This window comes from Martes martes, assembly GCF_963455335.1.
Source record: "Martes martes genome assembly, chromosome: X".
NCBI classification, from domain to species: Eukaryota; Metazoa; Chordata; class Mammalia; order Carnivora; family Mustelidae; genus Martes; species Martes martes.
Genome location: NC_137897.1, coordinates 53,386,513 through 53,413,328, shown reverse-complemented (window position 1 = coordinate 53,413,328; position 26,816 = coordinate 53,386,513). Strand labels below are relative to the sequence as shown.

The window sequence follows — 26,816 nt, the reverse complement described above, 5'->3', positions numbered from 1 at the left end:
TTCTTTTGTTCAGTCATTGTATTTTGCAGATCCAAATTTGTTTCTTTTTTGTTTTCTCTTTGTTGAACTTCTCATTTTAAAAAAGATTTATTTATTTATTTTAGAGAGAGAAAGCATGAGCAGGAGGGGCAGAGGGAGAGGGAGAGAGAATCTCAAGCAGAATCCATGCTGAGTGTGGAGCCTGACATGGGGTTCAATGTCACGACCCTGAGATCATGACCTGAGCTGAAACCAAGGGTTGGACACTCAACCAATTGCACCACCCAGGTGTCTCTCAACTTCTTGTTTTGTTCTTGGATTGTTTTCCTGGATATTGTTACACTATTTATTTGTGTTCTCTTATAGCTTTCTGAGCATCTGTATAACAATTAGTTTAAATTCTTTGTCAGGCAATTCCTGGATCTCCATTTCTTTGAAGCCAGTTATTGGAGGTTTACTGTATTCCTTTGGTGGAGAAATGTTTCCAAATTCTTTCGATCCTTATAGCCTTGTGTAGATATCTGCTCACTGGAAGAACCAGTCACCTCTTCTAGACTTTATCGAGAGACTTTTGGAAAAGAAACCTTTCACCTATAAGTGGGGGCATGCTTAGGTGCGCTATGATCCTTAGTCTAGCGGTACAGGGTTCTAAGTGTGGGAGAACATGGTAGCACCAGGTCTACAGGGAGTATGTTGTCTCTTTAGTTCAGGCTGCTGGGCTCCATAGGATTATCAACTGTGTGACCCTTAGTGAGCACTTCAGGGGGTCCACAGTGGATGCAAGTGTTGCTGGCTACCCAAGTGTCACCTCTGGGTCCAGCAGCTAGAGATAATGACAGATAGCAGTGGTGGCTTGACCTGGTGGTACACACGCACTCAGCTGTAAGATCTAGTTAAAGGTGCCTATGTATAGGCAGGGGTCACTTGCAGACATACACATAGTGTTGGGACCAGAGCAGGCAGCAAGGGCTGGGGCCATCTATGGGCTCACTGGCTACTGAAGAGTTCCTGGACATCAGTGTGATCTCATACGGGTGCACATTCTACCCTCAGGCACATATACATCAGTGGAGCTTGGTGATGGGGTTCAGGCTGGGGTGTGCAGATGCACAGCTGGAGGGGCTAGCTAAAGGCAGGCATAGTAGTGTCAGCTAGTGACAGAAGGCTAGTGACAGAAGGCACTACTTGATCTGGGTCCACAAGCAGCTGTAGAGACCCTGGTTGTTGGTATGCTCACACTCTGCCCAAGGGCATGCACACTACAGTGTTACTGGTAATAAGGGTTGGGCTAAGGTTATGCATGTGCATGGAGGGCCAGCTACCAGTGAGCATAATGGTGCTGGGGGGACCAGGCTGTTGGCAAGCTCAACCATGTTTGCACATTCTTTTTTTTTTTTTTTAAGATTTTATTTATTTATTTGACAAAGAAAGACATAGTGAGAGAGAACACAAGCAGGGCGAGTGGGAGAGAGAGAAGCAGGCTTCCCACCAAGTAGGGAGCCTGATATGGGGCTCGATCCCAGGACCCTGAGACCATGATCCGAGCCAAAGGCAGATGCCCAACGAATGAGCCAGCCCGGTGCCCCATGCTTGCACGTTCTTACCTCAGAATGTATGTGCTGTGGTAGAAGCCAAAGACGGGTGTCAGACCAGTGGTATGCAGCTGCACAACTGGACTAGACTAGCCCACAATGAGCGCACGGTGGTAGTGGTCAGCCTAGGGGACCTAGGCTGGCATTTTCCACTCATTAAGCTGCAGAGGCCCAAGCAGGCTGTAAACATGTCTCTTGGGCTCCAGTGGGGGTGGCACAAGTCCCAGGCAGGTAGCATTTTAAACTTGGGCATCTGCAGAGATCTTGGATGACTGCCAGTGTGGTTCCTGGGCTCCATCAAGGGTGAGGGAATAGAGAGTAACTCAGGTGGCTGGCATTAGGGAACATGACTACCTATGGGGAGAAAGCTGGTGAAATCTACAGTGGGTTCATAGTGACTGTGCTGACTGTTGGCTTTAGCAGTGATGAAATCGCTGAGTTTGCCTGCAGAGCAGGTATCTGTGAACTGTGATCACTCCCAGTGCATGTCTGTAACAGCCTATGCTTTTCTTCCTTATTCCTAGCCAGCTGTGTACATCTCAGCTTTGCTAATCTGAGTGGGGTAAAACTGAAGATGGACCTTCACACTGTGCCCTGAGAGGATGGAGAAGCTGGTTGTTCATATTATTCTTCCTTTCATGGTGAGGGGAAGATTTTCTAGCTGGGAAGTTCCTTCTTGGCACTGAACAATGACACCTTGGAGAATGGGATGATAGAGGCAAATGAAGTCAGTCTTTTTTCTCTTCTAGTACAATTATTCTCAGGGTTTTTTTTTCTCTTGGTTCCACTGTGTTGCTAAAACTTCCTAAGTGAACTCTAGAGGTCTGCCAGAGCTGTTTGTGTTCACAGGTATCTATCCAATCATTGATCTTTGTGGGGAGGATGGTGAACTCAGGTTCTTAAATGTTGCCATTTTTCCCTCTAAGCCTTATGTTGCCTTTTGTTACTGATTTTTAGTTTGATTCCATTGTGGTCAGAGAAGACATTATGCATAATTCCATTTTGAAGGTCTTTTTAAAGTTTGTTTTATGAAAAAAAAAAATAAAGTTTGTTTTATGGCCCAGGATATGGTCTATCTTGGGATGTGTTCTGTGGCCACTGAAAATAAATGTATATTTTGCTGTTGTTGGGTGGAGCATTCTGTAAGTTCTGTTGGTTGATAGTGTTCTTGAATTTTTCTAAATAATTCCTGATTTTCTATTTAGATGCTATTTCAGTTGTTGAGAGAGAGGTGTTATTTTTTAAAATATTTTGAGTTTTTATTTAAATTTTACTTAACATATAGTATGACATTATTTTCAGGAGTAGAATTTAGTGATTCATCACTTACATACAATACCCAGTGCTCATCACAAGTGCCCTCCTTAATACCCATCAGCCATTTAGCCCAATCCCTGCCTGCCTCCCTCCATCAACTTTCAGTTTGATAATGATCATTAAGTGTCTCTTATGGTTTGCTTCCTTCTCTTTTTTCCTTTCCCCTATGTTCATCTGTTTTGTTTCTTAAATTCCACATATGAGTGAAATCATGTGATATTTGTCTTTCCCTGAGTGACTTATTTCACCTGGCATAGTACATTCTAGCTCCGCCCACATTGTTACAAATGGAAAGATTTCATTCTTTATGATGGCTGAGTAATATTCCATTGTATAAATATACCACTTCTTTACCCACTCATCAGTCGATGGACATCTGGGCTCTTTGGGCTCAACAATTTGGCTATTGTTGATAATGTTGCTAAAAACATTGGGGTGCATGTGCCCCTTTGAATCTGTATTTTTTTATCCTTTGGGTATATACCTAGTAGTGCAACTGCTGGGTCCTAGGGTAGTTCTATTTTTAACATTTTAAAAAGGTTTATTTATTCATTTGAGAGAGAGAGGGAGAACATGAGAAAGAGAGCATGAGAGAGAGAGAGAGAGAGAGAGAGAGAGAGAATGAGCAGGGAGCAAGGAGCCTGATACAGGGCTCTATCCCAGGACCTCAAGATCATGACCTGAGCTGAAGGCAGAAGCTTAACCCACTGAGCCACCAATGTGTTCCTCTTTTTAACTTTTTTGAGGAATCTCCATATTGTTTTTCAGAGTGGCTGCACCAGTTTGCATTCTTACCAACAGTGTAAAAAGGTTCTGAGAGAGGGGTGTTAACGTCTTTGAGTATAATTGTGAATTTTTCTATTTTTCCTTTCAGCTTCACAGATTTTTGTTTCATATCTATGGAAGTTTTATTGTTTATTACATAAAACATAAAGGATTAGGATTTCTGTGTTTTCTTGAGCACTTTTTATAATTCCAGTTTGATTTATCTATAGTGTTTCGGAGTGTATCTCTTTGTGTAGATTTTTAGTGGTAGTTTTAGGTATTACATTGTACATATATAACTCATCACAGGCTACTGGTTTCAACATTTTACCTGTTTGCTAAAATGTACAAACCTTACCTCCTTCTAATGTTCTTTATGCTCCCCCTTTTATAATACAATTGTCTTAAACTTTTCTGTCATATACATTGAGAATCACATCAGATCATACTGTAAATTTTGTTTTATCCCAATAAAGCTAAAACACAATTTGTTTTAACCATCAAACACAAGTCAGCAGAGTAGCACAGCAGAAGTGTGCTGGGCCCATAACCATCAAACACAATTGGGAAACTCAAGAGGAAAAGGAAAGTCTATAAAATTTACCCATATATTTGTTTTTTCTATTGTTCATTTTCTTTCCCAATATTTTAAGATTACTTCCTTTGTTGTGTCTTTTTTGTTTAGAGAACTTACATTAGCCATTCTTTTAGGAGAGGTCTGCTAGCAACAATTTCTCTTAGTCTTCTGTTGTTTGGATTGAATAACTTCTGTTATTCTAAAAGTTCAGTTTCTCTCCCCTGTCCTCTCCATTCTATTGTTGAGCCCATCCATTGGATTTTTAAGTTTCATTTATTGCATTTTGAAGTTCTATAATTTTTACTTAGTTCTTCTTTATATCTTCTATGTATTTGCTGAATTCATATTTTTTTAAAGATTTTATTTATTTATTTGACAGATAGAGATCACAAGTAGGCAGAGAGGCAGACAGAGAAAGAGAGAGGAGGAAGCAGGCTCCATGCTGAGCAGAGAGCCCAATGTGGGGCTCGATCCCAGGGCCAGGCACCCCTGAATCTGTACTTCTTTGCAGAAACTTTCTATTACTTTGCTGAGATTCTCTATTTTTTTTTCAAATGTATTACTAATGGCTCATTAAAGCATTTTTATAGTGGCTACTTTAAAATTCTTGTCAGATCATTAACATCTGTGTCATCTCGGTGTTGATTTCTATTGACGGTCTTTTCTCATTCATGTTGTGATGAATCATCTTGGTATGATTTTAACAAATGATTTTCAACTGAAGCCTGTACAATTTGGGTACTATATGAGTCTTGTTCTTACTTACATCTTCTGTTATAGCAGGCCTCCTCTGATACTGCCACTATAAGGTAAAAGGAGCACTGCCTCATTTCTGCCAGGATGGAGTAAAAGTCCAGGTTTTCCACTTGTCTTCCATGGACATCTCAGTGGAAGGTAAGAACTTCTTGTTATTGTTAGGCAGGTGTAGGAGTTCAGACTTCTCACTATGCCTCTGCTGATACCATTCTGGCTGGAGGAGGAGGGGTATCTCATTACTGCTCCCCAAATGGTCTCTTCTCCACTGAAATCATAGTGTGCTAACCTTATTACCACTGAGTGGTGGCGAAAGTCCTGTATTTCTACCAAGCCTCCTCTGATGTTACTCCAATGCCAAATAGGCATGGATGTCCAGGTGCTTCATGTAGTCTCCACCGATACCATTGAAAGTGGAGAACAGTGTCTCATTACCACCAGGTAAGGAGGAAAGTCTGGGTCCCCACTTGGCCTTCTTGACAACACTGCATGGAATCAGGGGAGAGAGGCTCAGGTGATTGTTACAGCCTAGAAAAGGTAGAAATCTAGATTCTCCACTCAGCATTTGCTGGAAGGGGTGGAGGTAGGGCTGCATTTTCTTCTGTGCTATTTTGTTGGAGTAGAGAGGTTACTATCTAAATTTTTTCTGTGTTTTAGGGCTGTTCCTTTCCAGGTCCTTTGTCTAAAGAGAGTAGGCTTTTGTTGATACCTTTTTTGACTGCACCTGTTGGTGTTCTCAGGTTATCAGCTTCTATACTACCCAGATTGGGAGATGAGGCAAAGACAAAATCCAGGTGAGTTGTGGTCATGTCATTCCTGAGGTCCTAAGGTCCCCAGCCAGTCTGGTTCACCTTCTTCCTTCCATATTTGAGAGTCTTCTTGTGTTTTTTTTTTTTTTTTTTATATATAATGCCCAGAGATTTTTAGCTATACTAAGTAGAAGAATAATATATGTATATAAAATATGTCAAATATTTTAGTGCATGTATATGTGTATATATGTACTTTTTTCCTTCACCAAAGTGACAAGAAATTATTGAAATGAAGATTGGAATTAAGAGTTGAGCATAGGTAAAGGATAGAAATGTGTTCTATTCTTTATGGTTTGTGTTTTTTGCCATGTACATGTATTGCTCATATTTTCAAAAAAATCACCAACATTTAAAGCAGTAGGTACTTTTCAGTGCTTGTCCGACATGATATGTCTTGAGAAATTGAAACTTCTGTCCTTTCTTTCCTTCCTAAGACTCTCTCATTTCCAGGGCCTGTGGCTCCCCTATTTCCTAGTTCTGTCATTGACCAATCCTTCTCAATCTGTTTTGTAATCTCTTCCATTGGCCCTTCAAACACTGGCACTTCTTAGTTTTCAATTCTTGGTTTAACATTTATTCTCTCACACTATTCGTTAGGCAAAAATATTCATTCATATTGTCTTAAACACCATCTCTATGTTCTTAAAGGCGAACTCTATTTCTCTAATCCTGTTTTCTTTTCTGACCTTAGATGTTGCACAGGCTGAACTGCTTTTTTTTTTTCCTTACAAATCTGTCCTCCTTCATTCTTATATATCTCAGTAAATCGTGACTTCATCCTTCCAACTGCTCAGATTAAAAACCTGGAAGTTACCCATGACTCCTCTCTTCTATATTCCACATACGATTTGTCAGCAAATCCTGTTGGCTCTGACTTCAAAATACATTTAGAATTTGACCACTTCTTACCATCTCCACTATTACTATCCTCATCTAAAGTACAACCATTTTCTGATTGCACTGTTAAAACAGCTTCCTAATTAGTTTCCTTCCTTCTACCCTTATTTCCACACAGCATCCAGAATAGTCCTGTTAAACATAAATCAAATTGTGTTATTTCTCTTAAAAACCTCCCTTTTATCTTACTCAGATACAGCAAAATTAAAGTCCTTCCAATGGATTCTAAGGACCTATAGAATTTACTCAGCTTTCTCTATTTTCTTTCTGAATCCATCTTCTTATATTTCTTTTTTGTTTGTTTGTTTAATCTTTTTTAGCTTTTTTAGCTAAAAAGATTTTTGCACTTTGAACATGATAGGCACACTTCTGCTTCAGGGATATTGTGCTTACCATTATCTCAGCCTAGAATGCTTTTCCCTCAGATATCTGAAAAAAAAAATCACTCCTTTATTTCCTACAGATCTCTGCTCAAAATTTGTCCTTTTAGTGAGGTCTTATTGTATTTTAAAATTGCAAAACCACTTTCCAACCTTTCCTATTCCTCTTCTCTGCTTTATTTTTCTTCTTAATGTTCATTACCATCTAACATACTATGCATTTTACTTATTTTGCATATTGTTTTTCTACTTCCTTTAGAATGTAAATTCTAAAGATGAATGTAAAGAGCTGTATCTCCAGGGCCTAAAATAGTACCTGGCAAATAGTGGGTACTCAATATATATTGGTTGAATGAATATCACTCAAGTAATTAATCAATAAATGAAATTTGGGCTTTAGACCAAGAGTCAAGAAATTGCAGTGCATAGGCCTGCTCCCTATTTTATAAACAGAGTTCTGTTGGAGTATTCATTTGTTTATATGTTGTCTATGGCTGCTTTTCCAATGTAAAGGTGGAGTTGAATAGTTGTGAAAGATTTCTGTGACATGCACAGCCCAAAATAATTACCATAAATATTTTCTTTGAGTAAAGTTTGTTATTCCTTACTTTATTCCAGCTACTTCCTAAATACTGCTTTCTCAATATCCTTCAGGAATCTGACTTCCAACTTGCAGCAAATCGAGGTTTTTTTCCATCTTCCCCCAAACTGTCCCATTCTGTATTTCTTATATTTATGAAAGATAGCCCCATCCATCTAGTCAGCCAAGTCAGAAATCCAGAGTTCAGACATCTTCCACTCCCGCATTTTCCACTTCTAATCACCAAGTCCTATGCTTTTCCATACCTGTTCCTCTTCCCACCACCCTGACTCATACTACAGTTATTTATTGATCTGACAATGGCACTACCCTCTCTCTCTGTAATCTGTCCTTCACACTACAGACAAGATAACGTCTCCTGAATGTAAGTCTATCCATCATACTATTCTACTTTTAAGCAATGCTTTCCCAAGCCTGTAGGAACAATGACAAACATTCCAAACTCTTCAACTAGACAAGACAAGGTCCTTTTAGGACCTGGCCCTGTTTGCTTCCAATCACATCTCTGGCCACTGCTATTTTTATTTCATGTTCCAACAAGACCAAATTTCTTGAAGTTTAAGCTCTCTGGCCTTTGTTCATGCTGGGTCATCTCCTTGAAATTTCCTTTCCCTATTTTCCTTTATTTCCACATTTAGTACTTACATAAGTTGTACTTCTCTGCAAGTACCCATCCTTGATAATCCCAAATTGTCCTCTATGCCCAATAATATCACCATTCAAAAATGATTGATCAGGCAGCACTTCATAGTGATTAAGTACTTCAACTCTGAGCCAGGCTACTTGGATTTAAACCCTGTCTCTCTTACTAGCTAAGTAGCCTTGGACATGTGACTTTCACATAGTACAGGTTTATTATCATCTTCACATCTCAGCTAAAAAAATGACTCTCAGAGAAGTTGTCTGATGTTACACAGATAATATAGCAGAGAATGCCAGTTGTAATCCAATATATATTATCTTATTTTCTTTTAGAAAAAGAACTAAAGACTTATCTGGGCACTCGAGGGCCCGAAATGAAAACTATACTTCCTTAACTCATCCACCAGATGTGGCCACTGGATTATTTTGGAATGGTGTATACATACCATTTATTTACATAAAAGTGATATACGTGATTTCCAGGTCCTGGCCTTAAAGGAAAGTGTTATATCCTTCATTTGACTTTCTTTCATCCTTCTCAACTGATATAATATAGAAGCTATTTATTTGGTCATGCAGGTGAAGCAGTACCTTAGAGATGGCAGAACAACAAGAAAGAAGGAAACTGGGTTCTTGCCCCTATCACCATACCAGCACTGGAATACCTTACTGGACTATTCCCTAATCAAGTAATAAATGTTTCTTTTGTTGGAGCCACTGTGTTTGTATGTAGAGTCTTAGAAGCCTAACCTGTATCCCACCAAATATAGGTGGTAAGTGGCAGAGCTTGGGTTTAGACTGTGTCATTAGACTCCTCCCCCTGCAGAAAAGTTTTTATTGAATTATACCTTCCTAGGATGATCCTGGCTGCTAGAAAGCTCAGAGCCAGATGAATGGCCATCTGTAGCAAGTGCACAGGACTTGTCAATGATTATTTCTTGCCAAGCCTCATTCCTGGATTCATTTTCTGTCTCTATACTTAATTTTTCTTTTTCATTTGACCTAATTATAATGTATAGTACCTTGTATTTTATATACCATATAAAATATACCACGTTATTTTTGTTTTTGAAATGAGGTTTAAAAAGAATAGGTATTTCTTTATGGTTTCATTGTACATGCAACACTTTTATATCTATCATTTTCATTTGTATATATGGCTATCTTCATATTAACCTGTTAACTCTGTAAAGGCAGGAACAATGATTTTTTTTTTCTTCTTCTATACCATTTAGCCTGGTGTCTGATAATAAAATAGTTACAGAATTGATCAATATTTGCTAAATGAATTTCACAGTGTCAGAAATGCTATTAAATGCCATTGTGTCATAATGGAATTCCCTTCCATTACCAACTTGAGCAAGGGAGGGAGACACAATTCTAAAAGGTGGTTAGGGGAAAGTGTCACATGCTTGGAGAAGTGATGGTGAGAACAGGGAATACATACCTTGATGAAGTGCTCGATTAGAATTTCTACCACGATGTTCTGGAATTTGATGTTCATCATGGCAGCAACAGTGTCCTCCTGAGCTCTCATCAGAGTGGGCCCAAAGATAACGCCCATGTTGGAGGGGGTCATAAGATTCTCTTTGCTGTGCTCACATACACTGCCAAAAGAGAAAAAAAAAATGATTCACAAAATTTTCTCCAAGAACTCCTTGTAACCAAGACTATGTTAGATGATAGAGGGGGAAAGAGAAACTAAAAAGTAGGAAAAAAGGTGAGTCCAAAATATATACGAGAAGTACTTTCTTCTCGTATATATTTTGGACTCACCTTTGCTACTCACCAAGTAGCAAAGAATAAAAGATAGTATATTATTAGGTACCTAAGTGAGACATAGCTAACTTAGTAGCATTGTAGGAGTTAAGAGAAGGAGGGTAGGCAGCTATAGTTAGAAAGTTATTTAGCAAGACAGGAAAGAAGCAAGACAACATTCTAGGCAACAAATAAAGCATGTATAAAGGATGTATAAAAAAGAACAAAACACTTAGAGAAGTACCTACCAGCTTCACCAGTCTGACTCCAGTCAGGAATCTAGCCCCTCCCCCACCCCTAGTTTGAAAGTAAAAAAACTCAAAGAGCTGGAAGGGATCTTTAAAATTAGCCCTTTATCATCAGCATCCTCAATTTATAGATGAAATCACACACACACACACACACACACCTCAAAACAAAAACAAAACAAACAAACAAAAAACCCAGAGGTCCAAAGAAGAAAAGGGATTTCCTTGAAATCACAGTGAGTCTCATCAGAGTAGAGCCTGTAATCAGGAATATTCTGATCCCTAATCACTCTCTTGCTAAAATTCTCTGTAGGGGCTTTGTAGCACTTATAGGATAGGGCCAACTCTCTTCAAAGTTGCAATCTATAGCCTATTTTCTAATCCCAATGTACAGGTTGGACTCCGAATCTGACCTAGGTTTGAATCCTAACAGTACCACTCAATTTTGCAACAGTATTAGTGACCTTACTTCTCTGGACTTCAGTTTTTCCACATGCAAAAATAGTATCCACCTCAGAGGGCTGTTACATAGAGTAAATTGCTAGAATGGTATCCTGGAAATATTGTATTAGAAATATCTGCTATTATTACCTCTCTAGGAGTCTCCATCTGAGGACTGCTGACCTCTGACACTCTCCATACACTATACCACTTAGATTAGGTTTTCTGGCTATACCATGTTGTTTCATGCCACTCCTTCTGCTTAGAATGTCCTCTTCCTTCTGGATCTAAATAATGTCTATTTATCCTTTAGGTGACATCTCCTTCAGGGCTATCACAGCCTATTGTCCTCTTCTTGACTGACACCATTGGCAAGCAAATACATTACAATTTTCTGTTTCTTACCTGCCTCCCTTACCAGGTGGTAAACTTTCAAGTGCAAGTGCATGCGACTCATACAAAGCAGGTATCAATTAATTATTTTTAATGGAGCTGAGTGCCTCCACTGCTCTTTCATATAGTACTAGAGGCAGCAAATAAAGTATGGGAAACTGTTTGGTTAGTTTGGCAGTGGGGGCAGAGAGGTGAGGCAGTGAGACAACCCACCTCAAACACTAATTTTCAAACCCTGCCCCCCAGGGACTGACTCCATCAATAGGCATGCTCTTTTTACTAAGTGGGTCATTGACTGAGATAGAATCCTTAGACAAACCCTCATGAAATCTGTTAAGCCAATGACAAAGGCTGGGTGCCATTCACATGATAATGAACAGCAACCATTCACAGGCATTTTTACTTCGGGGCTGGTGATGGGTCCCTTTAACAATTTAAATATTTCGACAATTAACCCTTATTATTTAACAACAATATTTTTGAGATGTTAAAATGGAAAAGCTACTCCATACCACCACCAAGTGGCTAAACCACTAGTAGCAAGGCAAGGACACTTGTGTAACAGCCTCCAACATGTGTGAATGCTTATCTCCTTTTGTGAACTCTGAAAGGAATGGACTTCTGGTAAACATGACAGAGCTCACTTAATACTCCCAACTCCAAAAAGGCAGAGTGTTTTATTTCTGAAGGCTACATTCACAGAAGGTAAAGCACTTAATCAAGGTCACACAGTTTGTGACTACATGGCGATACAAGGATTCAAATCCATATTTGTTGGGTCACAAGTCTTACAGTCATCCTATTGCATCTCAGTGCTTGCTTATCTAATTCCTGTTAAGGAAAAAAAACACTTATAGGGTTCCCTTTAAGCTAACGCCACATTCTATTTTTCTAAGTGAGGTTCCTGGTATCCCATTCAGGACATTATTTTTCTTCTTGTCATTCTTACAAGATTTGGAAGGTAACCTATTTTGGAGGGAGACTTTTTTGCATTTGACATCTCTCTTTTTATTATACATTATCATTAAGAGGTATAATTCACACTTAAAAGTGTGAGATAATGAGAGAAATAAAATAAAAATAAGAGCATTGTTAGTAGTGAATTAGGTAGGAGTTTGTGATATGACTTGGCAGCAAACAGATCTTAAATTCTCTAGTCCACATGGACTAGCAACAATGGATACAACTTCTGGGACATCAAAATTTAAAAAAAAATGGCTATCAGAGGAGGTTGTAAAAAGCCTCCAGTTTAGAAAAATAATTTTGATTAAAGGGCTTAGATCAGAGGTCATAAAATAAAATGTGTATAAAATAGAACTACCTTATGATCCAACAATCCCATTTCTGGATATATACCTTGATGAGAGAAAAACTCTCTCAAGGACTGATATACAAGGGAAGCCATTTTAGATTTCTTTTTTAGTTAGCATGACTGTACACAAACATTATTTAAATCAAAAGTCTGATTTATGGCTCAACATGTATACATTGTACACCTGCTTTGGGAATGGGCAGCCTAAAGGAAAATCATGTCCTTGATGATGAGGGAGCAGGAGTCTGGCTGAGGACAAAGCAAAAGCTGGCACCTTGCACCCCCTCTCCACCCACTCCCCTGGGTAATATGTGTGACATTCCTCAGGCACCCCTGACTGCCATAAATGAGAAACAAATAGTTAACTTGCAGAGATCACAATCCTGCAAGACAGGAGTCTCCCTTGGTTTACCAATGTCCTAGAGATCTACAAACAACGAAGTTACCTTATCAATAGCACAATTTCCAGAGGCAAATAACTCAGTTCCTCAAGCCCTAAATAAAGTTAAATTTCTTCTAAACCCAAATCTCACTAACAAGGACACTTGATAGGAGAGATGTGAAACTTTATCTCTGGATCTCCAAGATAGTGTCAAGAATCATTCCCAAGCATATGGCCCACTGATATACATCTAAAGGGTCTCATAAGAAGATTTTTACTACTAGTAATAAATAACCTTTCTCCCAACAATAGCTAGCCCCTCAAGGTCCTGGAGACCTTGCTTCCAAAATTCCTTAGAGACTAACATCATCCCCTTTGTTCTCACCTACCCACCTCCTGTGTATATAACCAGCCACTCCTCACATCCCCCGGGCAGCAGCTCTTCCTGCCCACAGGTCCTGTCCCCGTGCTTTAATAAACAACCATTTGGCACCAAAGATGTTTCAAGAATTCTTTCTTGGTCATCGGCGGCTCCAGACCTCAGCCCACCGAACCTCACTTAGGTTCTAGAACTTCATCACTTGAGATGTCAGTCAATGTTCCTACTCCCTATGATGAGGAGAAGAAAGGCAAAAGAAATGTAGATAAAATTAAATTTCCTTACAACTTGCAGCCCATTGAGAAATAACCTGAGATATGCAGAGTGTGACATTCCTCAAGGAACTCATGGCTGCTTTAGTGTTGATGTTTTGCTAGAGATTAAGAGGGACTTTAGCTTGACAATAGCCAGACCTCCAGGATCTTTTAAGTTCTCTTTAACATGTGGAAATCCCTTTATTGACTTCCCTTATCTCTGTCCCCCAACTTGAATGTATATAGTCAATTGCTCCTCACAGTCACAGTGCAGCAATTTTACCCATGGGTCCTGTTCCATGCTTTAATAAAACCCTTCTGCACTGAAAATGTGTCAAGAATTCTTTCTTGACATTTTTCTCTCAGAAATCCAACATCACCTGCATTCCTGTATGATAAAACTTGTGATCCCTGCCTATGTGCTAATCTATAATATTTTGAGCCTTTATAAGATATAGACCCATAAAAAATGTTCATTTTCTGGAGCACTTCCTTCCTTGTAAAGACCATGTTTCCTGGTCAGCTGTCCTAACTTGGGCTCAAATGGAACTCTCTTTCTACTTTTATTAGGGATTCTGAAAGGTTTGTTCATTTCGCATAGACAATCCAAAGGAAATGAAAGCACTATCTCAAAAAGATATGTGTAGTCCCATTGCAGTTATTATTCACTTTAGCCAATATATGGAAGAAAACTAAGTGTTCAACAATGGACAAATAGATAAATATATACATATAATAGAATGTTAACCAGTCTTAAAAAAGAAGGAAATTCTGCCATTTGCTACAATCTGGATGAACCCAGAAACACGTTAAATGAAATAAACTGTACATAAAAAAACAAATACTAAACAATTTTGCTTATATGTGGACTCCAAAATAGTCAGACTTAGAAGCAGAGAGTAGAATGGTGGTTGCCAGGAGCTGGAGGGAGGGGAAAATGGGAAGATGTTGGTCAAGAAGTACAAAGTTCCAGTTATAATAAGATGATTAAGTTCTGGAGATCTAATATGTAGCAGTGCATATAGAATTAATAATACTGTATTATACATTTAAAATTTGCTAAGTGGGTAAATGTTATGTGTAATCACCACAAAAAGAAGAAAATTAAATTAATTATGAAATTAGATATATTAATAGCTTTCTTGTGGCAATTATTTCACAATGTACACATAAACCAAACATTAAGTTGTATATCTTAAATATATATAATTTTTATTTGTCAATTATACCTCAATAAATACAGAAAACATAAAAACTGAAGCAGTTCATTAAAGCTGGTTCCATCACTTATGTGATTTTTGGCTTTTTTTTTTTACCCTATGTATGTATTCTCTCATCTGTAAAATGAGACAGTTACTAGGTCATCTGAATCTTCCAGCTCTGCCATCTAATGAATCTAAGAAAGTCCTTCTCTTGAAAGTATTGGGGGGAGTCATAGATTATGTGTCTATGGTTGGAAGAACATAAAGTGTGCTTGTCTTTCCCACAATAAACACCACCAACAACAGCACTATAAAAATACCAAAACAACACAAAACAAACCCAAAAGCAAATATCTCAAAACAACAAACAAACAAACAAAAAAAAACCCTAAAATCAAATAGCTCAAAAAAAAAAAAAAAAAAACTTGTATCAGGAAAAAAAAAGAACTGGAATAAGGGCAAGCCTCTTGATCCAACAATAGCAGACTTTAAAAAACAAATGATCTGTTTTCATTAAAAAATAAACTACAAGGAAAAAAAAAGATGTAGAAATCTATAGATTGGGAACACAGTAAAAAGATAGAGGCCCTGTAGTGCCTGGAATGGGTCAGCCAGTTAAGAATCTGACTCTTGGGGTGCCTAGGTGGCTCAGTGGGTTAAAGCCTCTGCCTTCGGCTCAGGTCATGATCCCAGGGTCCTGGGGTCAAGCCCCACATCAGACTATCTGCTCAGCAGAGTCTGTTTCCCTTCCTCTCTCTCTGTCTGCCTCTCTGCCTACTTGTGATCTCTGTCAAATAAATAAATAAAATCTAAAAAAAAAAAAAAAGAAGAAGAAGAATCTGACTCTTGGGGGCACCAGGGTAGCTCAGTGGGTTAAAGCTTCTGCCTTCAGCCCAGGATCCTGGGATGGAGCCCTGCATCAGGCTCTCTGCTCAGCGGGGAGTCTGCTTCCCCCTCTCTCTGTCTCTGCCTGCCTCTCTGCCTACTTGTGATCTCTGTTTGTCAAATTAAAAAAAAAAAAAAAAAGTCCTTAAAAAAAAAAAAAGAATCTGACTCTTGGTTTCAGCTCAGGTCATGATCTCATGGATCCTGGGATAAAGCCCTGTAACAGGCCCCATGCTCAGTGGGTTGTCTATTTGAAGATTCTCTCCCTCTGACTCTTGCCTCACTCATGTGCATGCATGCTCTTTCTCTCTAAAATAAATAAATAAATCTTTTAAAAAATCCCATAGAGGCCCTATCCTATATCGTATGAAGACCTGGCCTCTGTGTTCATTAGCCCTCTAAGTGCTTATGATACACAAAAAAGTTTGAAAACTACTGCTATAGATCAGGGTTCACTGAATTATGGCTCTTGAGCCAAATGTAACTTGCCATCTGTTTTAGTAAATAAAATTTTATTGGAGCATAGCTCTGTCCATTTGTTCACATATTATCAATGGCTGTTTTTGTACTACAAATGTAGAAGTAAATAGTTGGGACAGAGTCTATATAGCTCACAAAGCCTAAAATATGCACAACCTAATCATTTATGGAAAACATTTGTTGACCTCTGCTAAAGATTAAAAGAGGTTTAAAAAACATTTTAACAGATGTTATGTGTGGATATTATTTGCATCCTGATTCAAGGAAAAAAACACATGACATGTTTGAGACTTAGAAGTTTAAACACAGAATATTTGATAATAAGTAATTATTACTAACTTATGTTTAGACATCATAATTGTGTTTATGTGTACAAATAATTTTCTTTTTTTCAATATACATACTAAAATATTTATGGATAAAATAATATGATGTCTTGGATTTACTTCAAAATAATATGGGGGAGGGTAAATGGAAATATTGATGAAACAAGATTGGCCACATGTTGATAACTATTGAAGCTGGGTGATAGGCACATGAGAGGTCCATACATTGTTCCTTCTATTTCTGCATATACTTGAAACCTTGCATAATAAGAAGTTTTTTAAGGCATAAGATACTAAGAGAGGGAGAGTGAGTCAGTGTCTGTCACAAAATGAGCAGTCCCCATTCCTGAGGATAGTGCCCTTAGGGCAGACAAGTTTGTTTTCCTCCACTGGTGTTATATTAACTCCAATTTACTTTTTTATTTTATTTTATTATCTATAATTCACTTTTTTCTTTTTTACTATTATGTTCATTAGTTTTTGATGTAGTGTTCAATAATTCATTAGTTGTGTATAACACTCAGTGCTCATCACATCACATGCCCTCCTTAATACCCATCACCCGGTTACCCCATCCGTCCACAGCCCCCATCCCTTCTGTAACCCTCAGTTTGGTTCCTGGAGTCCAGAGTCTCTCATGGTTTGTCTCCCTCTCTGATTTCTCCCCCTTCAGTTTTCCTTCTCTTTCCCTGTGGTACTCTGTGCTATTCCTTATGTTCCACATATGAGTGAAACCATATGATAATTGTCCTTCTCTGCTTATTTCTCTTAATGTAGTCCCTTCCAGTTCCATCCATGTTAATGAAATGGTGTAAATGTCCTGAATTTCATCAATGTCATCATTTGTAACCACACCAACACTTTACGGACCACTAATAAAAAAAAATCACTCTATTGTCAAATTATTTAGTATTTTTAAAACATTTTAAATAGAAGATAAACCCAACAATGAACAAAATTTAACCAAAATGACTACAATATGAATGTCTAGGACCAAGTTCATGAATATAAATGTTATGATAATTAAACCAAAACTGCTCTGCTGCCTGACAACAGTAATTTTCAGAAACCATTGACTCTAAGATGCATTCAAAATTCAAGTTACATCTTGAAAAAAAAAGTTTCCCTTAGAACTGATAAAATTTGGGTGCACCTGGGTGGCTCAGTGGGTTAAACCTCTGCCTTCGGCTCAGGTCATGATCTCAGGGTCTTGGGATCAAGCCCCACATTGGGCTTTCTGCTCAGTGGGGAGCCTGCTTTCCCCCTCCTCTGCCTGCTTCTCTGCCTACTTGTGATCTCTCTCTGTCAAATAAATAAATAAATAAATAAATAAAATCTTTAAAAAAGAGAATGGATAAATTTGATATATGTTTGTTAGCTTTCATGTATACTCTAGGATAGTTATAAATATAGTATTATAATTATAAATACATACTTACATATACGAGGAGTGATTAATCGGTATTTTAAAAACTCTAATCAGAAGGCAGAGGAGTTACTATAAGCTTTAAATAACTGGATCTTCAATCAACACCAGTAGCTTTGTTAATTAGCATCATTGATGGTAAAGTGACTCCCCATTGCTTAGATGTGTCAAGATATATGGATTGGCTACATATACTGTATATATTCTCTCAAACTTTCACAGACAGGTTAGAAGAATAGTGCAATGGTTAATCATAACATCAGTAAGGTAGACCAACAAATACGCATCTTCAGATGTGATCCAGAATAAGGGACACAACATTGCTTATGATGTGTTCTAGCCAAAAAAATAGTTAAACTGAATTCATCTGTCTTTAAGCATAATCTCCACTTTATAAGAAATAAAGAAAATGGGGGAACAAGCTGAAAAATATAACACTGAAGAAAGTAGACAAAACTAGTAAGACTCTGTAGGACAGCTGGTGGATCTAGTCCTATCAACAAGCCAGTCATTAAAAAAAAAAAAAAAAAAAAAAGACCTGCGCTAGATTTTTGAAAAATGAAAAAGAACATAAAAAATAGTGTGTGTGACCCTATATTGAGTACTAGTTTGGGCACACCACCTATAAAGGGCATTTTTGGGTAAACTAGGGAAATATTAACATTGTATGGAAAGGTAGAAATTATAGAACTGAAAAAAAAAAAGCTGCAAAACACCATAATCTTATTTTGGTAAAAAATGTGAATGCATGTGTGTGTGTGTGTAGAAATACACACTCACAGAATGATCTGAAAGAAAATGTGCTAATTATTAATAGTAGTGATTTTGGATACTGGGAATAGAAAACTTTTTAAATGTTTCTGTATTTTCTAATCTCTACAATGCACATTATTGCTTCAAAAGTAACAGAAGTATTATTACAAAAATAAGACTCTAGTAAGCCTAGTAACCTACACCTAAATCAGCAGTGAAGAAATGAAACTCTCAATATTCACTGATGAGATGATACTTTATGTAGAAAACCCAAAAGACTCCACCAAAAAATTGCTAGAACTGGTACACAAATACTGGTCACAGGATACAAAATAATGAACAGAAATCTCTGGAATTTTATACACCAATAATGAAGCTGCAGAAAGAGAAATCAAAGAATTGATCCCATTTAAAATTATACCAAAAACATAAGGTACTTAGGATTAAACCTCACCAAAGAGGTAAACGATCCATACTCTGAAAAGTATAGAACATTTATGAAAGAAACTGAAGATGGCACAAAGAAATGGAAAAACATCACATGCTCATGGATTGGAAGAACAAAATACTGTTAAAATGTCTATGCTACCCAAAGCAATCTACACAGTTAAAGCAATCCCTATCAAATACCACCAGCATTATTCACAGAGCTAGAAGAAATAATCCTAAAATTTGTATGGAACCATAAAAAGCCCCAAATAGTGAAGCAAGCTTGAAAAAAAAGAGCAAAGCTGGAGGCATCACAATTCTGGACTTCAAGTTATATTATTAATATGTAGTGATCAAGACAGTATGGTTTTAGCACAAAAACAGACATATAGATCAGTGGTACAAAAGAGAACCAAGAAATGGACCCCCAACAGAGAAGCGAGAAATGGACCCCCAATAGAGAACCGGGAAATGGACCCCTAAGGTATATTGTCAACTAATCTTCAACAAAGCAGGAAAGAATATCTTAGAGAGAGAAGGATTCTCTTCAAGAAATGGATAGCACAACAGTGGACAGCAAGATGCAATAGAATGAAACTGGACTACTTTCTTTTACCATAGACAAAGGTAAATTCTAAATGGATGAAAGACCTAAATGTGAGACAGAAAACCATCAAAATCCTAGAACAGAACACAGGCAGTAACCTCTTTTATAACAGCCATAGCAACTTATTATTAGGTATGACTCTGGAGGCAAGGGAAACAAAAGAAAAAATGAACACTGGACTTCAAGAAAAAAAGCTTCCGCACAGTGAAGGAAACAATCAAAAAAACTAAAAGGCAACCTTCAGAATGGGAAAAGATATTAGCAAATGACATATTTGATATATGGTTAGTATCTAAAATATATAAAGAACTCATCAAACTCCACACCCAAAAACCAAATAACCCAGTTAAGAAATGGGTAGAAGACATGAATGGTCATTTTTTTTCAAGGACATCCAGATGGCCAACAGACACATGAAAATATGCTCAACATCACTCAGCATGAGGGCAATACAAATCTAAACTAGAATGAGATATCACTTCACGCATGTCAGAATGGCTAAAATTAACAACACAGAGAAAAGCAGATGTTGGTGAGGACGAAGAGAAAGGATAACCCTGTTACACTGTTGGTGGGAATACAAACTGGTGCAGCCACTCTGGAATACAGTATGGACATTCCTCAAAACTTTAACAATAGAACTACCCTACAACCCATCAATTGCATTAGTAGGTATTTACTCAAAGAATAGAAAAATATTGATCCGAAGGGATACATGGACCCCAATGTTCATAGCAGCATTATGAATGATAGCCAAATTATAGAAAGAGCCCAAATGTCCATCAACTGATAATTGGATGAAGATGCAGTCCACTATGACATATTACTCAACCATCAAAAAGAATGAAATTTTGCCATTTGTAATGACATGGATAGAGCCAGACTGTATTATGCTAAAGGAAATAGAGTAAGACAAATACCGTATGATCCCTTTCATATGTGGAATTTAAGAAACAAAACAAATGAACATAGGGGGGAAAAAGAGAAGCAAATCAGGAAACAGACTCTTAACTGAAGAGAACAAGCTGAGGGTTACTGTAGGGGAGGTGGGGGATGAGTATTAAGGAGGCCACTTGTGATGAGCACAAGAGATGAATCATTACGTTCTAGCACTGAAACTAAGATTACATCATTAACTATCTGGAAGTTAAATAAAAACTTAAAAAGAAAAAAAAGCAAGAGCACACTATTCTACAAAATCACAAAATATTTTAATACCCAAGAAAATTTACAGTGTCACATTATCCAATTAGTGGCCCACCTTCAGATTTTCTCAAATGTCATGTAAAAAATTATTTTATATTTGGGTTTTTTCAAACCTAGATCCAGAGTTCATGCACTACACTTGTTTATGTTTCTTTAATCTCTTGATATAGAACAGTACACCTACCTCTGTTTCCCAGGACAGGGGAAAGTCCAAGCTAGTTTCTTAATAGAATATCAAGGAGTCTGTATTTTTCCTTTACCCTCTACCTTTTGTAAACTGGAATGGTTTAATTTGGTTCAGGTTAAACCCTTTTAGCAAAATTATTTAAGTTATATTGTGTACTTCTTCCTGTATCCTATCAAGAGGTACATAAAGTCAATTTGTACTATTATTAGTGATGCTAACTTTGCTCAATTAACTAAGATGGTGTTTGCAAGATAGCTTGATTATAAAGATACATTTTTCATTTGTAATTAGTAAGTAATCCGTGGGTGATACAAGGGAATTATGTGAATATGTTGTTCCTGAGCAATCTTTTATCCAATGGTTTTGATGTATGCCTGAAACATGGTACTGAGATTATAAACTACTGGTTTGTCTAATTCTATTATTCCTCCCACATCTATTAGCTGGCATTCTTCTGTAAGGAAGAGCTTTCCTTATTGTACTTACCTCCAATAAATATTTACTCAAAAAGTTATACTCAAATACAGAACTTTTGTTTTTGATGTTTATGTTGACTCCAGATGTAATCAATGTCAGCAGGTTGCTGTGTCCTTGTGACATGACTGTATTAGTACTTAAGCTCTCATTTGTTTACAAAGGTATACTTTATCCTAGACTCACCTTGTATTTTCCTTGCCTTAGACCAGTAGTCAGCCATTTCTCTAGGAAGTGAATGTTATTTAGAAACAAAGATCTGGGCATTATGTATGTTCATTGCTTTTTTGGAGGGGTAGAATCACTTCAAGACTGGTTCAATGAATAGAAGTTTTGTTGTTTTGCTGGGGTTGTTTTTTGTTTTATTCTATTTAAATTCCAGTTAGTTAACATATATTAGTTTCAGGGTAGAATTTAGTGAGTCATCAGTTACATATAACACCCAGTGTTCATTACATCAAATGCCCTCCTTAATGCCCACCACCCAATTACTCCGTCCTCCCAACTACCTCCCCTCCAGCATCCCTCAGTTTGTTCTCTATAGCTAAGAGTCTCTTATGGTTTGCCTACCTCTCTTTTTACCTTATTTATTTTTCTTTCCATTCCCCTATGTTTATCAGTTTTGTTTCTTAAATTCCACATATGAGTGAAATCATACAGTATTTGTCTTTCCCTGATCGACTTAATTATATTAGCATAATTATATTAGCATAATACACTCTAGAGCCATCGTTTTCTTTTTTAAATCATGAGTTCAGGGGCACCTGGTGGTTCAGTTGTTAAGCATCTGTCTTCGACTCAGGTCGTGATCCCAGAGTCCTGGGATCAAGCCCCACATTGAGCACCACATCAGGTTCCCTGGTCAGTGGGGAGCCTGCTTCTCCCACTTTCCCTGCTTGTGTTCACTCTCTCGCTGTCTCTGTCAAATAAAATAAATAAAATCTTAACAAAAAGAAAAAAAAATAAAAATAAATCACTAGTTCACACTGGCTTTCTTAATTTGACTTTATCATTATATTTTTTTTAAAGATTTTATTTATTTATTTGACAGACAGAGATCACAAGTAGGCAGAGAGGCAGGCAGAGAGAGAGGGGGAAGCAGGCTCCCCGCTGAGCAGAGAGCCTGATGTGGTGCTCAATGTGGGGCTTGATCCCAGGACCCTGAGATCATGACTGGAGCCAAAGGCAGAGGCTTTAACCACTGAGACACCCAGGCGCCCCTATCATTATAGATTTTTAATATCTTACGTTTTATATCCTTATCTCTTTTTCTTACAGCATAAATCTTCTCTTGTGATAATATTAATATACTCACTTTTTAACTTTTTTCTTTATCCTTATGATACATAAATATAAAATAGTTTCAAATTTAATTATAATATTATTACTATTACTAAACCTACTGGGTGATGCTTACTACTTTTTTGTAGCTTTTCCTGTTTTTAAACATTATCTTATTAAGGATGAATCAGAGGACTGTGTTCATAAATTAGTTGAAATAACTATTTTCTTTATGTGATTATGTTATCAATTTGATAAACATTTAGACTCATTTGCTTTTTAAAATATTTATTTATTATTTATTATTTATTTATTTGAGAGAGAGAGCATGTGTGCACATGAGCAGTGGGAGGGGCAGAGGAGAGGGAGAAGCTGACTCCCCCTGAGCAGGCAGGGATCCCACTGCGGGGCCTTATCCCAGGACCTGGAGATCAATGACTTCAACCAAAGGCAAAGGCTTAAATGAGTAAGCTACCCAGGTGTCCCTCATTTACTTTTTAATCTTCAATCTCAAGGCTTATAATCCTTGGTTGAATTTTACTTTTTGGATATATAAAACATTAGTATGGTTCAAAAGTCAAAACCATACAAGGAGGTGGATTTAGAGGAATGTGGGTCTCACCTTTATCCCTTCTACCCTATTCACCACCTACTCCCTTTAGTAATCATTTTCATTGGTGTTTTTTTTTTCCTTTTGGATATTTGTACCTCTTAATCTCCTTCATCCATCCCCCCACCAACCTCCTCTTACAAATACCAGTTTGTGCTCAGTATTTAAAAGTCTGTTTTGTTTGTTTTGTTTTTAGATTCCACAGTATTTGTCTTTCTCTGTCTGATTTATTTCACCTAGCATAATACTATCTCCATCCATGTTGTTGCAAATGGCAAGATTATGTTCTTTTTATGGCCGAGTAATAGTCCATTGTGTGTGTGTGTGTGTGTGTGTGTGTGTGTATACACGCACACAACATCCATTATACATATAATATATGCAGTGTTTATATAAAATATCTCACATCTTCTTTATTCATCTATGGAGGGGGCACTTGGATTGCTTCATTACCTTGGCTATTGTAAATAATGCTTCAGTAAACACAGGGGTGTATATATCTTTTTGAGTCAGTGTTTTTGTATTGCTTGGGTAAATCCAGTAGTGGAATTACTGGATAATATGGTAATTCTATTTTTTTAACTTTTTGAGGAAACTCCATACTTTTTTCCACAGTGGTTGCACCAATTTACATTCCTACCAACAGTGCATGAGGGTTTCTTTCTCTCCATATCCTTACCAACACTTGTTATTTCTTGTCTTTTTGATATGAGACATTCTGCCAAGTGATACCTGATTATGGTTTTGATTGGTCTTTCCCTGAAACTAAGTGACGTTGAGCATCTTTTCATGTGTCTGTTGGCCATCTGTATGTCTTCTTTGGAAAAAGATCTATTCATATCTTTTACACATTTTTATATCAGATGGTTTGGGAATTTTTATTGTTGAGTTGTATGATTCGTGTGTTTTGGATATTAACTTCATCTTCTTCCATTTGATAGTTTCCCTTTTGTTTTGTTGGTGGTTTCTTTTACTGCACTTATTAGTTTGTTTTTATAAGAGCTTTATTGAAATATATTACATATACCATACAATTCACCCTTTTAATGTTTTTTTTCCCCAATTGTTTTTAGTATATTCACAGAGTTGTGTAACCATCATCACTATCTAATTTCAGAGTATTTTCACCACTCCAGAAAGAAACCCCATAGTAATCATTCCCCATTCACTCCCACGTCCCCATATCCCAGTCCTAGGCAACCACTAATCTACTTTTGGTCTTTATAGATTTGTCTGTTCTGAACATTTTATATAAATGGACCCATATAATATGTGGTATTTTGTGTCTAGATTCTTTTACTTAGCATAATATTTTCAAAGTTCATCCTTGTTGTAGCATGAATCAGTGCTTCATTTCTTTTTTTTAAGATTTTATCTATTTATTTGAGAGAGAGAATACCCGCGAGAGAGCATAAGAGGAAGGGCAAAAAAATATAGAAAGATCCAAGATGCCCTTCAAGAGACAAATGGATAAAGATGATGTGGTCCATATACACAATGGAATATTACTCAGCCATCAGAAAGGATAAAATACCCAACTTTTGCATCAACGTGGATAGGACTGGAAGAGATGATGAGTGAAATAGGTGAAACAGAGAAAGTCAATTATATGGTTTCACTTATCTGTGGAACATAAGGAATAGCATGGAAGACATTAGAAGGAAGGGAAAAAAGAAGGGGGAGAAAGTGGAGTGAGAGATGAGCTATGAGAGACTATGGACTCTGGGAAACAAACAGATGGTTTCAGAAGGGAGGGGGTGGGGGAAATGGGTGAGCCTGGTGATGGATATTAAGGAGGGCATGGATTGCATGGAGTACTGGGTGTTATATGCAAACAATGAATCATGGAACACTACATCAAACCTAGTGACAAACTGTATGGTGACTAACATAACACAATTAAAATAAAAATAAATGCCAAAAAAAAAAAAGAGTAAGGGCAGAGGGAGCGAACATGAGTGGGGGCGGGGAGGGCAGAGGGAGAAGCAGACTCCCCACTGAGCAGTGAGCCAGAGGAGCGGCTGGATTCCAGGATACTGGGATCATGACCTGAACCAAAGGCAGATGCTTAAACGACTGAGCCACCCACGTGCCCTAGTGCTTCATTTCTTTTTATTACTGAATGATATCTCATTGTATATTTATACCACCTTTTTAAAAAATTTATCATTTGGTGGTCATTTGGGTTATTTCCACTTTTGGGTAACGATGAATAATTTTACTGTGGATATTTACCTATATGTTTTTGCATAAACATATGTTCTCATTTCTCCTTATTATATACCTAAGAGTAGAATTACTGGGTCTTGTGGTTTAACTTTTTGAGTCATTAGTTTTTTATCTTACTGCTTAATTTAACAAAAGTAAGAAAACATGTGTTTAATATTCTTATATATTCTTATTTCTTTTTTTTCTTATAGAAAGGGTAGCATACTCATATATCTTGTTTTAAACTTTGGGTTTGTTTTTGTTTTTGCTGTTGTTCTCTGTTATACACCCTGACATTTGCAATGCATTCTAAATCACTACAAAAAAAAAAGTTTGTAGATATTCTCTTAATTCTTTTTTGACTGTATTTTATGACTACATACAATGACTACATTGTTTGAATATACCATTATTTATTCAACTAGTCCCCTATTGTTGGGTGCTTCTTCTATTTCCAACCTTTTGCTATTAAAAAATTATGCCACAGTGTTGAACCTTGTGTATATGTTGTTTGGTACTTGTGGAGGTGTGTCTTCAGAGTATATGTCTAAAAGTAGAATTTCTAGGCATAGGGTAAGAGAATATGCAGATTTGTTAGATCTTGTCAAATTTGCCTCCTCTAGTTATATATTGCATTAATGTCAGCAATGTAGTAGAATACCTATTTGCCCCAAAGTTTCATCAATAGATCATGCATTAGGTTTCACCAATAAGTGGTATCTCAGTGCAGGTTTAATTTGCATTTTTCTCCTTTGAGAAAATGAGCAGTTTTTCATATACTTAAGGGTATTTGTTTTTCTATTTCTGTGTCTTATATGTTTGTGTCTCTTGTCTCTTTTATTCTAGGCTTTTTGAGGACCAAGATTCTTGAAGTAAGGTAGTAGCCAGACATTGGGTGGATGGAGGCAGGTGCTCCTCACTAACTGCTAGCAGGATAATCCTTAGCTAAGTCCTTGGCTCCTGTCACATACTAAGAATCTTAGAAAATCAGAGCAGGAATAACTATTTCAGATTAGCTAGTTCAGTCCTCTCATATTACAGATGAATAAAAGGAAGCCCAGAGGATGGGAGGGACTTTCTTTAGTTCACACAGAAAATTAGTGATAATGTGGAACTCGAACCCAATTTCTCTTTCCCCCAGGGCAACTTCTAATTAATATGCAAATGATTTATGTGTTGATTTTTGTAATTTCACTGAGATTATCACAAAAAACATTTTGAGAAGAAATTGCCTCTCAATTAGCCCAAATTATAAATATT

At 37.2% G+C, this 26,816-nt stretch overlaps 1 protein-coding gene across 1 annotated transcript in view; it reads right to left on the bottom strand.

Annotated features, from left to right (window-relative positions):
- Positions 1–9,537: 9,537 nt before the first annotated feature.
- The window catches only part of OPHN1 (oligophrenin 1), a gene marked incomplete at its 5' end in the record, with an annotated part of 228,896 nt that continues 211,617 nt past the window's right edge, over positions 9,538–26,816 (bottom strand). Inside the window, one exon of the mRNA XM_080795513.1 lies at positions 9,538–9,922. Within this exon, the coding sequence (XP_080651639.1) occupies positions 9,607–9,922 (316 nt within the window). The 3' untranslated portion in view covers positions 9,538–9,606. The remainder of the gene's footprint in view (positions 9,923–26,816) is intronic.